The following is a 14,201-nucleotide window of genomic DNA, read 5'->3' on the forward strand; positions in this document are numbered from 1 at the left end:
TCCAATATTAATCTTTTTATTGTAATATGATCTTTTCAAAACAGCCCATGGATTCATAGCATTTACATGATCAGCAGCATATACATACACACGGATCCTGATTATAATCGATTCATGCATAGATCAGTCAAGAGCCACTGCTCATTTTAAATCTACAGTCCTACAAGTTCTTTGCAAGTAAAATCAAACTCTGTTACTGTCACATATATACAGCCGGTTGTCAGGACACAATGCTCAATAGTGCCTCAAGATTATGTTATATTGTTATGTTTTTATGTTTTCTTCAAATCAGCATCTCTGACACTTTAACAGTTATGGACATCTGGAAGGTCACCACTGAACCTGTGGCCCATATTTATATGTATGTATATTTTTATATATATATATTATATATATATATATATAAAATCGCATGTATATAACATATACACAAGTGTGCAGATCTGGAACCCCACAATACTACTTTTGGGGAAAAAAACCTCAGTTGATTAGGTTTCCTAAGAAGCAATTAGATTACAGTCAAATCTATGAATTGCAGGCTCCAGCAGAGTACCATACTTTATATTCATGATCAAACAACTCATTATCCAGCAACAGCTCCTCATTAAAATAATGTTTTTCATCACAGGGAAGACCAGCCAACTCTGATGTTAATTTTAATCCAGTAATTTTTTGCATTAAGAAAAGAAAAAGTTTAAAAACTTAGCAAAGGTAACAGGCAGCCCACTGAACCAGTTTAGCTTTGTTAGCACTGGTTTGTGGTATATTTTTTCTTGTTTGATCCTTTTCTGTAGCATCAGGAACCGGAAGTTTAATTCCTTCGTCAGAAGCATACTGGTATTAACTTCAGTTACAGCTTGAGCAGGCAAAGAAGATTATTTTTGAAAGATAACAGTCCAGGCCCATTTGAATCCCTCATTAAGATCGATAGTCCTTTTTGCTGTATGGTTTGTTTCCCAGGATACCATCGATCTCATGCACAACTGATGAGGATAACTTGGGAAGGACCTGGGGAAAAGAATAAGATAATAATACTTGATTTCATTTTACCTCAAAGCCTTTCACATTGAAACAGCATTCACTCTCATTTTGGCACTATTAAAGGAGGAAAGTGTTGCGTGTTGGGGAATCAAAAACTTTCCATAGCAGGGGTCCAATATCAACTTTCCTTCAGAACAAGGAAACCAACATTTAATGTAACAGAACGCAACAAGGCTCAGTGAGATCATCTGTTGTGTTGAACGACCTGATCTCAAGCATACCACAGTGTCTGTACTCCTGAGGAAAATGATCCAGCAAACTCTGTTTGCAGCTGTGAATGTTCGCTGAGAACAGAAATTGGGTTGGCTGTTGAGTCTTTTTAAGTGAGATAGAATTTCCCCTAGCAAGGAGGCAACATCTATAGGGGAAGCAGATTGGGGAAGAGGTGGCATGAGGTTGGAAAGGGGAGAACAAGAAATAAAAACAAATTCAAGGGAGAAAATCTGAGGAAGACAACAAAGAATTAGATGTTCCTGTAACAAGTGACAACTGTAAACGTAATCATAATTGGTCTTTAGTTAACAAAGTGACATGCTGGTATTCCAGTTGACAATGAGGGGTGGCACAGTATCTCAGTGGTTAGCACTGCTGTCTCACAGCGTCAGGGACCCGGGTTCAATTCCCACCTTGGGCGCCTGTCTGTGTGGAGTTTGCACATTCTCCCAGTGTATGCATGGTTTCCTCTGGGTGCTCCAGTTTCCTCTCACAATCCAAAGATGTGCAGGTTAGGTGCATTAGTCAGGGGTAAATGTCAGATAATAGGAGAGGGAAATGGGACTGGGTGGGTTCCTCTTTGGAGGGGTCAGAGTGGACTTGTTGGGCCGAAGGATTCTTAACTGTACCAGTAATGGGAAAACTTACACCATTCCGGGTGTAACTGGGGCCCATCACCAAAATTATCTGTGTCTTCCATAAATGGGCGGCACGGTGGCACAGTGGTTAGCACTGCTGCCTCGCAGCGCCAGAGACCCGGGTTCAATTCCCGACTCAGGCGACTGACTGTGTGGAGTTTGCACGTTCTCCCCGTGTCTGCGTGGGTTTCCTCCGGGGGCTCCGGTTTCCTCCCACAGTCCAAAGATGTGCAAGTCAGGTGAATTGGCCATGATAAATTGCCTGTAGTGTTAGGTAAAGGGGTAAATGTAGGGGTATGGGTGGGTTACGCTTCGGCGGGTCGGTGTGGACTTGTTGGGCCGAAGGGCCTGTTTCCACACTGTAAGTAATCTAAGTAATCTAATCTAATCTAAACTCTTGTACGTTATAAATATGTTAGCTGTATCGATGTAGTTTTTTGATAAGATTGTTTACAAAAAAAGAGTAGGCCATTTGACCATCATGATTAATCTGATTATGGCCTCAATTCTTGCTTTGCTGCCTATTCTCTCCCCTAGTCCAACAATCCTCCTTGATGGAAAATCCAAATCAAACATGAATACATTCAATGAACCAACTACTCCTGTACTCTGTGGAAAGGAATTCCAAAGACTAACAACTCTCAGAGAAGAAATTCTCTTCACTGTTGTAAACGAGCAAGTGAGACAAAGGAGAGCCAATGGATGCAATCTATTTAGATTTCTAGAAGACCTTTGACAAGGTGCCACACAGGATGCTGCTAAATAAGATAAGAGTTAAGCATTAGGGGCAACATACTGACTTGGACACAGGGTTGGCTGACTGGTAGAAGGCACACAGTGGGGATAAAGGGGTCTTTTTCAGGAATGCCAGCCAGTGACTAGCAGGGTTCCGCAGGGGTCAGTGTTGGAACAACTATTCATATTATACATTAATGACCTGGACGATGGAAAAGATAACACTGCTGCTAAGTTTGTAGATGACACAAAGAAAGGTGGAGGGACAGGCAGTGTTGAGGAGGCAGGCAGGTTGCAGAATGACCTGGACAGGCTAGGAGAGTGGATTAAGAAGTGGCAGATGAAATAAAACGTGTGAATTTGGTAGGAAGAAGCAGCGTAGACTATGTTCCAAATGGGGATAGAATGTGGAAATCTGAAGAACAAAGGGACTTAGGAATAGTTCTAGTTCAGTATTCTCTTAAGGTTAAGACATAGTTTCAGTTTGCAGTTAGGAAGGCAAATGCAATGTTAACATTCATTTGAGAAGACAAGAATACAAGAACAGGAATGTACGGCTGAGAATAAGGCTCTGGCCAGACTGCATTTGGAATATTGAGAGGAATTTTAGGCCCTGTATCTTGGGAAGGAAATGCTGATCATATGAGGAGCTGTTGAAGTCTCTGGGTCTGTACTCAATGGAATTTAGAAGGATGTGGAAGGATCTCATTGAAACATACAGATACTGAGAGGTCTGGATAGAGTGGATGTGGAGAAAATGTTTTCACAAGTAGGAGAGACTAGGAACCAAGGGAAGCCTCACAATGAAGGGATAACCCTTTAGAACAGAGATGAGGAGAATTTCTTCAACCAGAGGATGGTGAATCTGTGGCACTCCTTGCTACAGAAGGCTCTGGTGGCTAAGACATTGAGTGGATTTAAGGCAGAGATAGCTAAGTTCTTGATTAGTAAAGGGATCAAGGATTATGGAGAGAATGCAGGAGAATGGCTTTAAGAAACACATCAGCCATGACCAAATGGCAATGCAGACTCAGTGGGGCCAAATGGCCTAATGCTTCTTTCCCTCATGGTCGAAATCAGAAACCTCATTTTTAAACTGTGTCTCTTAGTAGATGCACCCACAAGAAACATCCACCCAGAACTTACCCTGACAACTCTCCTCCAAAACTTAAATGTTTATGCAAACATATGAATTAGGAGTAGGAGGTGGGCTATTCACTCTTACAAGGCTGAAAATGTGTTGCTGGAAAAGCGCAGCAGGTCAGGCAGCATCCAAGGAGCAGGAGAATCGACGTTTTGGGCATGAGCCCTTCTTCAGGAAGGCCCTTCTTCAGGGCTCATGCCCGAAATGTCGATTCTCCTGCTCTTTGGATGCTGCCTGACCTGCTGTGCTTTTCCAGCAACACATTTTCAGCTCTGATCTCCAGCATCTGCAGTCCTCACTTTCTCCTATTTACTCCTACAAGCCAGCTCCAATAAGATGGTTCATCTGTTTGTGTTTAAATTCCAGATTCCCATCATGCCTTGATAACTGTGATTCCCTAGCCTAACGAGAATCTATCTACCTGTGTTAAAAGATATTCAATGACTCCATCTCAATTACCATCTGAGACAGACTTCCAAAGGTGCACAAACCTTTAAGAAAAGAAAAATGCCTTACCTGTGTGCTGTTGGATATTTGGGTCCTTTAAAAATGGGATTTTCTTAGTATTTACTGCATAGTATAACACTGCAATTAACAGTAATTAAAGTAGTAACTTTTAACTTCCCAAAATTCTAGTATAGAATAACGAAAGGAAAAATGGTGATGTCCACAGATGTCATGCTGCACACTGAACTAACATCAAAGCCACCAAATGCATCTTATTGCTTTTGAAAATAAGATGATTTTTTTCTTAGAAGGAATGAAAACTAACTTTTAAATGGAGGTGGGAAAAGGGACAATAGCTGTTCCATGCCATTGGACAGAAGTGTTCCGACAATTGATTGACACAGTGTAAACCACCCACTCCTAGAAGTACAATCTAACAATAACTGCTCGCAGACAGAGGGAAGTTTTCATCAAGCAGACCTTGAGGGTAGCAGGTTGTCATTGGGTAATCCCCAGAGAGTAGCCTTCATCAGGCAAATGGAAGACAAAGCAGAAAAAGAGGAAGACCAAAGGAGGAGTTCACTATCACCTCAGCTAGAGAGCAGGGCGCTGCCCCCACCACTTTAACAGGATCAATACAATCTGTGCTCATAGCTTTCTTGTTCCCTGGTATCAGTGAACATCCCCAATTGTCATGGTTTTATATTTCTCTTTACCTTATTAAAAAATGTCATATCCAAACTACTGCGTCTTGACTAACTCAATAAAATTACTTATAAATCACCAACTATCTATACTGCGTAACTAAAAGGGAGGCCCCTAATTTTAAAAGTGTCTCCTAGTTCTGGACTCATTCATGTCCACTATGTCAGAACAATTCAGGTTTTTAAAAACTTCAATCAAGTACCTCACTTTGATAAAAATCAGCGCCTGCCTAGCCAACCTTTTCTGGTCAGACAGACAATCTGTTCATTCAAAGTATCAATCTAGTAAACCTCTTCTGAATCATCTCCAATGCATTTCCTCCTTAAACAAGGAGACCTAAATGCACACACTATTCAAGATGTGGTCTCACCAATATAAAACCAAAGCAATAAGATTACCTTTCATTATTCTAAATCCAATGAGTATAAGCCCAACCTGCTCAACTTATCGTCATAAGACAACCCTTTCATTCCAGAGATCAGAATAGTGAACGTTCTCTGAACTGCTTCCAATTCAAATATCTTCTTCATTAAGTAAGACCATCAAAACTTTGCAAAGGATTCAGGTACATTTTCACCAAAGAGCTGCACAGCTGTAGTAAGACATCTCTATTTTTATAAAGAGCAACATTCCAATTGATTTCCTAATTATTTGTTGTGCCTGCATGCTAACATTCTGGGATTCATGTACAAAGCCATGCAGAACATTCTGCACTGCAACATTTTCGCAGTTGCTCTCTATTTAAGTAATATTCTGTTTTATTTAATCTACCAGCTGAAGTGGATGACTTCACATTTTCTAACACTGTACTCCAACTGTCAATAGTTTGCCTGCTCACTGAATATAAAACATACACAAAATCCCTTTGCAGAATTTACCTATTTGCCTTGCAATCTGCTTTCCTACTGAGATTTCTATCATAAGCAAATCTGATTAGAAGACAGATTGTAAATAGTTGAGGCCTCAGAGGTAGTCACTGTGGCACAAACTGTAGTTTTCCAATTTGATAGTGAACCATCTGACACTGTTTGCTGTTCACTAACCAATCTTCTATCGCACTCTTATAATGACCCCCAATGACCACTTTTAGACATATGAGCAGTTCAGTCCATTGAGTCTGCTCCAAAATTCAATGAGATCATGGCTGATCTGATAATCCACTCCACTTGCCTGCCTTATCCCCAGAACTCTCGATCCTCTTAATAATTAAAAATTTGTCTATCTCAACTTTGAATATATTTAAATGTTCCAGCTTCAACTATACTCAGTGGTAAAGAATTCCAAAGATTCACAATTCTCAGACAAGAAACTCTTCCTTACCTCAGTTTTAAATATGCATCCTCTGGCCCGAGACTCTTCCCACAAGAGGAAACAGCCTTTCATATCTTCCTCTAACAATCTTGTATGCTACAATAAGGTCATTTTCAATATATCGAGTACAGGCTCAAACCCTCCTAATAAAACAGTCCTTACATACCTGATATCAATCTAGTAAGCCTTCTTTGAACTGCCTCCAAAACAGTTCACTATCTTCCAGCTGTGCTCTGACTAGTGCTTTGGACAGTTTTAGCCAACTTTCTTACTTTTATATTTCACTTGCTTTGAAATAAAGGTCAATATTTCATTTGCCTTTCCCAATACTTGCTGAACCTTGATGCTAGCTCTGATTCACAAACAAGGTTCCCCAAATCAAGCTGTAAAGGTGTGATACTGAGGTTTTTCTCTGGAACTTTTCCAGAATTTGTCGTCCAAGGAGAATCGACATTTCGGGCATAAGCACTTCTTCAGGGCTTATGCCTGAAACGTTGATTCTCCTGCTCCTTGGATGCTGCCTGACCTGCTGCGCTTTTCCAGCAACACATTTTTCAGCTCTGATCTCCAGCATCTGCAGTCCTCACTTTCTCTAAGGGGCCTACGTCCACTTTGCCTTCTCTCTTCCTTTTGATGTAGTTTTCTCTCTTCTCTGAAGGCAAGATAGCGGGTGACTAAAACACTCCATTTGGAGTTCCTCTGCTCAACAGTTTCTTTTCCTTTTTCTTTTCACCTCTTTGCAGCATTTTTTTTGCTCCCCACTTCCCCGCAACTTTCAACTTCTTAAACTACCTGACCCTACCCAGAGAATGGAGGTGAGATGAAGGGAGATGATTCGCAGCTGGATCCCGGGTGGGCCAACTCCCAGAGTGGTGGCAGGGTGAACATGGGCGGATTCGCTGGCAGAGTCCCAGAACAGGATCAGAGTAAGCATGGGCTGAGACCCAGAGTGGTGGCAGAGTGAACATGGACGGATTCGCTGGCTGAGACTGAGAAGTGGTAGCCAAGATTTGAGATATTTCGGAATTCTTTGGCTAACTAAAGACTTTAAGGAAGAAAGAAAAGATAAACAATGCTGGAAAGATTAGTGGCAGTCCAGAAGTTTTAGCAACATTTTTATTGTCACATGCACTCAAATGAATGCAGTGACAAGTGTGTAAGCCATCTTAGGTACAGACTGTCTAGGTACAGATACTTAGGTGTTGTCACAGAATTGAAATAGTAAAAAATATAGATTAGCATGGGAGTACAGTGTTTTAGTCCAGAATGATGGTAAACCATTATAAAGTACTCAAATTCTAGTCCTTTTCCAACATAAGTCCGTGCCCACCTGGCTTCAGACCACAAGGCCACACTGCCTCCATATGCTGGCCCCCATCCAGGACACTGTCTGCCGCTCCGGGATTCAGCCGCCCTCACTCAGCCATAGCGCTCTGCTGTGGTTCCTGTTCCAGCCGTGACCCACTCTACTCTCGGCTCTGGGACCCAGCCTGTGCTTGCTCTGCCTTATTTCTAACCTATTTCAGCCATTAGGGACTTCCTATCCTTATAACTGCCTTTCCTTAAATTTCAGACACTACTTTTCAACACAAATTTCTTGTCCTCAAACTTATTGAAAACTTGCAAATATTACAATCACTCTTAACATGAGGATCCTTTATTATGAGGTCATTAATAAATATTTTAATTACATACTACAAAGTCTAAAATAGTCTGGTTGGTTCCAGAATGTACTGTTTTGAGGAACTGTTTGGAATATACTCATGAACTCATCCTTAGGCTACATTCTTTCCCCATTAGATTTGTCTAATACATACAGAAATAATATTATCTCCTCCAGCCAGTTATTTTTTCACTTATAGTCTATCCTAAAGTGTAGCTACTATTTTTGGGCTTACAAATCACTTTCACCAGTAACATCTTTCTTTTCCAATTTCTTATTTCTACCAACTGGAAGCAAGATCAATTCACACACTACTGATGAGATCCTTCATTAACCTGTATTCTCTTTTGTTTCTGTCCTTTTTGAAATGTCAAACACCCTTGAATATTCAAGTCCCAGCTCATGAACAGTTTCTAACCTTGACTTTGAAATGGCTATTATATTTGTTTCTATTTGAGCTACTAACTGAGCCATTTTGTTATGAGAATGTGAATCTTTTTCATATCAAGGTTGAAGCCATGCAATCAGTAGATTCATATATTTGTGGATTGTTTTAGCTACTCATACTTCCTTCACAGAACTACTTTCTTCATCCTATCTATGGATACCAAAGTAGACCAAAATAAATGAATTCCTCCTCTCCAGTTTTGGGTGGGTGTCCTTAATACTGACATTGTACAGGCAACACAGTATTTCGGACCCACACGTTTGTCTGCAGAAAACAATATAAATTTATGCGCAAAATGTGTACATTTTGCTCAACAGCCAAAAGTAAGGTATATATATTCCTGTAATCTTTGAGGCCAACAATTGCTTGACTTAAATGGTGATACTAACCTGTATTGCTCCAATGTTTTCCAGAAGTTGCTCAGTGTTCGAGGCTCCCACTAACACAGAACTAACTCCCTCATTCCTTAAACACCAGGCTGCAAGATAAACATGAGATTATCAGAATACAAATGCTGTATATACTATTACATTTAGTATCTATTGTCAGAAGTAGTTCCACGTTATGTATGCCCAGTATCACCTAACAGCACAAAAGAAATAATGTCCCTGCCTTCAATGTGGCCTGGAACATTAGACACTGATCTCAAGAACAGCTGCTTGAAGCAGTGGAAAACATGCATCACTTCTACTAACATTTCAATCACATATTGACAAATTAAAATCGGAAGCCTGTAAGGACAGGGCTTGTGGCAAGCAAGAGGGAGGGATATATTTTAAGAAGTATTTTGTTTAGGAATGTAGTAATTTACTAATGGGTAGTGCTTAAATTTACAGTGTACAATGATTATCTCGATGAGAAAATTCTATAGAACCTAACTAAAAAAAGGTTTTGGAAACTGATATACTTAATATTGTTTCATGAATGTAATATTAAGCGAGGACTTATTGTGCCGTGTTTCTTTGAATTATATTAACCACAAATTTTGCTTCTGGTAGTTTCAATTACAGTCACTTTGCATCTAGGTATATTTGACAGCACAGAGAAGTACAACAAATGGATGAGCATCAGTTGATCCTGTTAAATAGCAAACAAGAATTTACTATTGATATATCAAATGCTGGACAAGAATAGCAGAGATTGTAATGTTCACCCAGAGAAGGGAGGGAGAGAGAAGCATCGACCCATATTCATCTATAAAGGCACTTCTCTCAGCCTTTGAAGATCAAATCTGGGATTTGAGTCTTCCCACAACAAATGCTTTTTGGTTTTAATGTATTGTTACAATTCCCACAAATATAAATTGAGAAGGCTTTGGTCTGGTAGGTGCTTCACTTCTTTTCTACTCTTAAGTACAGATGTTGATATCTGTAAACAACATAACTTTAAAAGTTTTACTATTAAATGCAAAAATCCTCTGGATTAAAACCATGGAGGAATACACAACTATCTGTGATTAAACAGTTTTAAGTCTCGATCACATTTTAAAATTTAAGAATGTCAGGATAGCAGGGCAGTCTGAAACAGTATTTCACCACTGCCCACACTGTAACCTAGCGATCATATTTCACTATGGCCATAGTCTCAGGCTAAACTAAACTCTCGGCATCATACTTGAGCTCAAGTCAAGTTTCTGATCTCATATCTCTCATTATAAAGGCTGCCTACTTGTACTTACATAAAATCGTCTTCGACTGCTCCGTCTTAGCCTACTTGTTGTGGAAACTCTCATTCAACCCTCTATTACTCCTGAATTCAATTACTCCAATGATCTGTTAACTGGCCTCCATCTTCCACACTATATCATCCTAAACTGCGACCTCTCCTATTCCCAAGTGTCACTCACCCATCACTTCGCACTTCAGTAACTTATTCTGGCATAGGTTCCTAATATCTCAAATTTTAAAATTCTCGGCATTATACTTAAATATTCCTATGGTTCACTCTTAACTCTACAAACACATTGCTTCTTTGATACAGACTTCTTAAAATTACTTCATTTCCTCTGCCCCATCACAAGCACTACGTTCTCAGTTGCCTGCACCCAATGCTCTGAAATTGCTTGTATAAGCTTCTCTGCTCTTCACTTATATGTCCTTAGATTTCCCCTCAAAAATTACCTTATTAGCTTAGCTTTTGGTTAATCCTTATCTTGCATTCTTTGGCTTGGCCTCCATTTTTCCTGATGACTCTAGCACCTTGGGATGTTATTTAGTGTCAAAGGTATTGTACTTGGCCGCTAAAATTCATAAGGAAAACTCAGGGTGCCCAATTAAATCAGAATAGTTGACAGGCATAGGCTTAACTGATTGGAACTTGTGGTGGAAACATTGGTTAAACCCTAAACTTGCTCCCTGTCACAATGATGACTTTTTATAGGTCTGAATCTGGACTGAATTTCAATGTGAGGTAATGCTCCTTTAACATGATCTCACCTAGCTCAGTGAAGTATCTAGTATTTCATTCAAAGATAGATTTAGATCTAAAATTTTTCAATTGAGAAAACTGGATCATCTACAATTATGGACAGACTTCACCAAATGACAATAAAAGCTTCTAAAAATTGTTGCAGAATGCAACAGCAAATTCTGAATCAGTGTTCCAATGGGGAGTGTCATTCCATAGCAATGCACACTTGAAGTTAGAATGGGTTGCATCTAACTTTATATCCATTAATCTCAGTGATCGGAAAATCACATTCATTGCGTGCCCTAATTTCTTTACCTGTGCTTCCAAAAGGTGAACCGGTGAAGGAATGCTGCCTGACACAGGACATTAAAATGGTGTGGTGTCACAAAGTCATAAAAGAAGTACTGTAGCTCTAGATTGCTAAGAACAACAATCAGTTTTCTCAATTTCCAGATAGCAATATTAAATCCTTACCTATTGCTAACTGAGGTAGGGTGCAGCTCAGTCGCTCTGCAATACCCTGCAGTTCTTTTAGTTTTCCTTGCTGTCGTCTGCCTTCCTCAGTTAGAATCTTATCTTTCAACCACTGGTAACCCTGTAATTATATAGTAACTCAGTTTAAGTTTATTCTCAAAGCTAGCAGCTGGAGTTGGCAAGACAGTTCACCAAGAGGTGGAAACTTAAACAGTTATCCCAATCTCACCCTCTCTCAATAGATCGGTGAGGGAGTTATACTGTCTATGGTGATGGTGACTTTAAAGTAGTATTGTTAGTAACAGTCACTGAATATATTCAACTGACATTTCAAGCCAGTTGATAAAACTTTACATTTCTTTATAAGTGTGGCGATTACTGTTTAACTTAGAACATTCCAGTTGTTTCAACTCTTACATTTGTTTTACGTATCTTGAAATATAATCAATTTTAATTTGAAACTTTATTTCACTGAAAGGAAAATGTTTTCATTTTAATCTAAAATCTTATAAGTGAAAAAACTAAAACAACTAGTCATTTGTGAATTAACCTCAAAGTACAGTAAAAACTTGTTTGACCAAACATATTCACTACAATTATTAGAACAGCTTATCAATATTAAAATAACCTGAATACAGATGGGGATGGTCATATATTTCACACCAACTTTATTCTGATAAAATGTATCTCAACTATAGTAACAATAATAGTATTACAAATGACTTACACTGTAGGTTTATAGCAATGAACTGGTCAAAATCCTGGAATTCCCTTTATCAATAGCACAGTGGTATACTTACCCCCCTGGCAGTTCAACAAGGGCCACTCACCAACATTTGTCAAGAACAAGCAATAAATATTGCCTGGCCTATGATGCTTATATAACAAACATAGCAAAAAAAAAAGCAATACAAAGATTTTCCTACTGTACCTTTAAGGAAGCTCTCGAGTAAGGAGGAACCCCAGCGTCATATTTACCAGAAATAATACCACAGGCCAAAGGGGACCATGTCATTGCACCAACACCTTAAACAAAAAGTAATAAAAGCAGAAAGGTTAGTTACACATACATTTGTGCTTGAGTAATGCACTGGAGCAAATGTTGCCGCTTGGGAAGCAGCCATCCAGTAATGTCATCAGAACTAGGGCAGAAATTGGGTGTTTTCACTCTTGAACAAAACAAAACAGCTGCACTTTCAGATTCTAAAGCCAACTCCCTCCACCATCTAGAATTTGACTATTAATAAAATATTTTGCAGCTATGGATCTACTCAACTGCAAACCTCACTGCTACTTTTGAAGCAATCATTCCCATTAAAAATATTGTATTTTCTGCCATTTCTGTAGTTGATCCCCTGGCATGGCCCCTCCACTCCCATAAGTTAAAAGAATGCAGGCTTGAAGGGATTTTGAAGACAACAGGTTAAATGATTAACCGTCAAACCTGGCTGGATCACACAAAGTGGTGCTGGAAAAACACAGCCGGTCAGGCAGCATCCAGGGAGCAGGAGAATCGACGTTTCGGCATAAGCCCTTCATCAGGAATGAGGATTGTGGGTCGGGGGCTGAGAGATAAATGGGAGGGGGGTAACCTGATAAATTGATCTCTTAGCCCTGACCCACAAGCCACATTCCTGATGAAGGGTTTATGCCTAAAATGTTGATTCTCTTGCTCCTTGGATGCTGCCTGACCGGCTGTGCTTTTCCAGCATCACACTCTCGACTCTGATCTGCAGCACCTGCAGTCCTCACTTTCTCCTGGATCACATGAAGCACTATCAGATCCTTTTCACCTGTCTAAACCACTCACTAATTTAAGATAATTTCCAGCATTTTTTTAAACTACTGCTTCTGAAACCTGTCTCTCCTCTATCCTCACCTTCAACAAGAGCAGGAACTTACTGAATTCACTATCACTAAAATGGAGACCATTTGATCACAGCAGATTCTGCCACTTCCCCAGCCATGTTTGGTCAAACTTGTTTCAAACTCCCCACAGGTTCCCAGGCTTGAATTCACATCAATCTTTATTTTCCCCTTCCTCAAATGTTGTCTCTGAGCTAATCTCATTGAGACTCATCTCTGATTCTCGCAAGTCTATTTTTTTGATGTATTGCTGACCATCTAACTTCCTTTCCTGTCTCCAGTTTTAACGTGTATTGTTCTCTCTCTCACTTCAGATACTTATCTCCTTCTTTCAAATCTGTCATTACCATTCTTCTTTAAGAAAAAAACAACCCTTGACTTCTCCAGATTTGTAAACTAGTGTCACATTTCCAACATTTCGTCTCCAAAATTCTTGAACATGCTACTGCCTTCCAAACTTTCCTCACACTCCATATCAGAATCCCTCCAACAAGGTTTCTGCCTTAGCCACAGAATCAAACCAGCTCGTATCAAAAAAGTTAACGTGTTATCCTTGTCACTGACTAAAATAAATGATTTGGAGATGCCGGTGTTGGACTGGGTGTACAAAATTAAAAATCTGATGAAGGAGCGTCGCTCCGAAAGCTAGTGTGCTTCCAATTAAACCTGTTGGACTATAACCTGGTGTTATGTGATTTTTAACTTTAAAATAAATGAGCCCTCCTCGACTTGTCAGCAACCTTTGATACGGCTAACTATATGAATCTACTCCAAAGCCCAACCACTCTTGCCCTGCTGGACAGGACTCGTTTCCCCAGTTCCAGTCTTATCCACAGTCAGACCATCACCCAAAATAACTTAATTACCCAAACCAGTGTTGTTATCTCTGATATGCGGCCCAGCAGTGTCATTCAAAAACACAGCACCTGTTTCCACATTTATGCGGATGACACACAGCGTTATCACACCATTACATTTCTAAACCTTGTCACTCTCAATTGTCAGCCTGATTTGACGACATCAAGCACAGAATCAGCAGAATTTCCTCACGTTGAACACTGAAAAGATCAAAGACGTTATCTTTGGTCCTCACAACAAATAGCATTA

At 39.7% G+C, this 14,201-nt stretch overlaps 1 protein-coding gene across 11 annotated transcripts in view; it reads right to left on the reverse strand.

The window, feature by feature from the left end:
- The window catches only part of kcnab2a (potassium voltage-gated channel subfamily A regulatory beta subunit 2a), a 281,823-nt gene continuing 267,622 nt past the window's right edge, over nt 1-14,201 (reverse strand). For all 11 annotated transcript variants that reach the window (XM_043675966.2, XM_043675967.2, XM_043675969.2 and 8 more), the window contains 4 exons: nt 12,160-12,254; nt 11,229-11,349; nt 8,735-8,823; nt 1-1,008 (listed from right to left, as the gene is read on the reverse strand). In XM_043675966.2, the coding sequence (XP_043531901.1) occupies nt 919-1,008; nt 8,735-8,823; nt 11,229-11,349; nt 12,160-12,254 (395 nt within the window). In that variant the 3' untranslated portion in view covers nt 1-918. The remainder of the gene's footprint in view (nt 1,009-8,734; nt 8,824-11,228; nt 11,350-12,159; nt 12,255-14,201) is intronic.

This window comes from Chiloscyllium plagiosum, unplaced genomic scaffold (genome assembly GCF_037043375.1).
Source record: "Chiloscyllium plagiosum isolate Xiang-an unplaced genomic scaffold, Cpla_swu_hap1 HiC_scaffold_37, whole genome shotgun sequence".
NCBI classification, from domain to species: Eukaryota; Metazoa; Chordata; class Chondrichthyes; order Orectolobiformes; family Hemiscylliidae; genus Chiloscyllium; species Chiloscyllium plagiosum.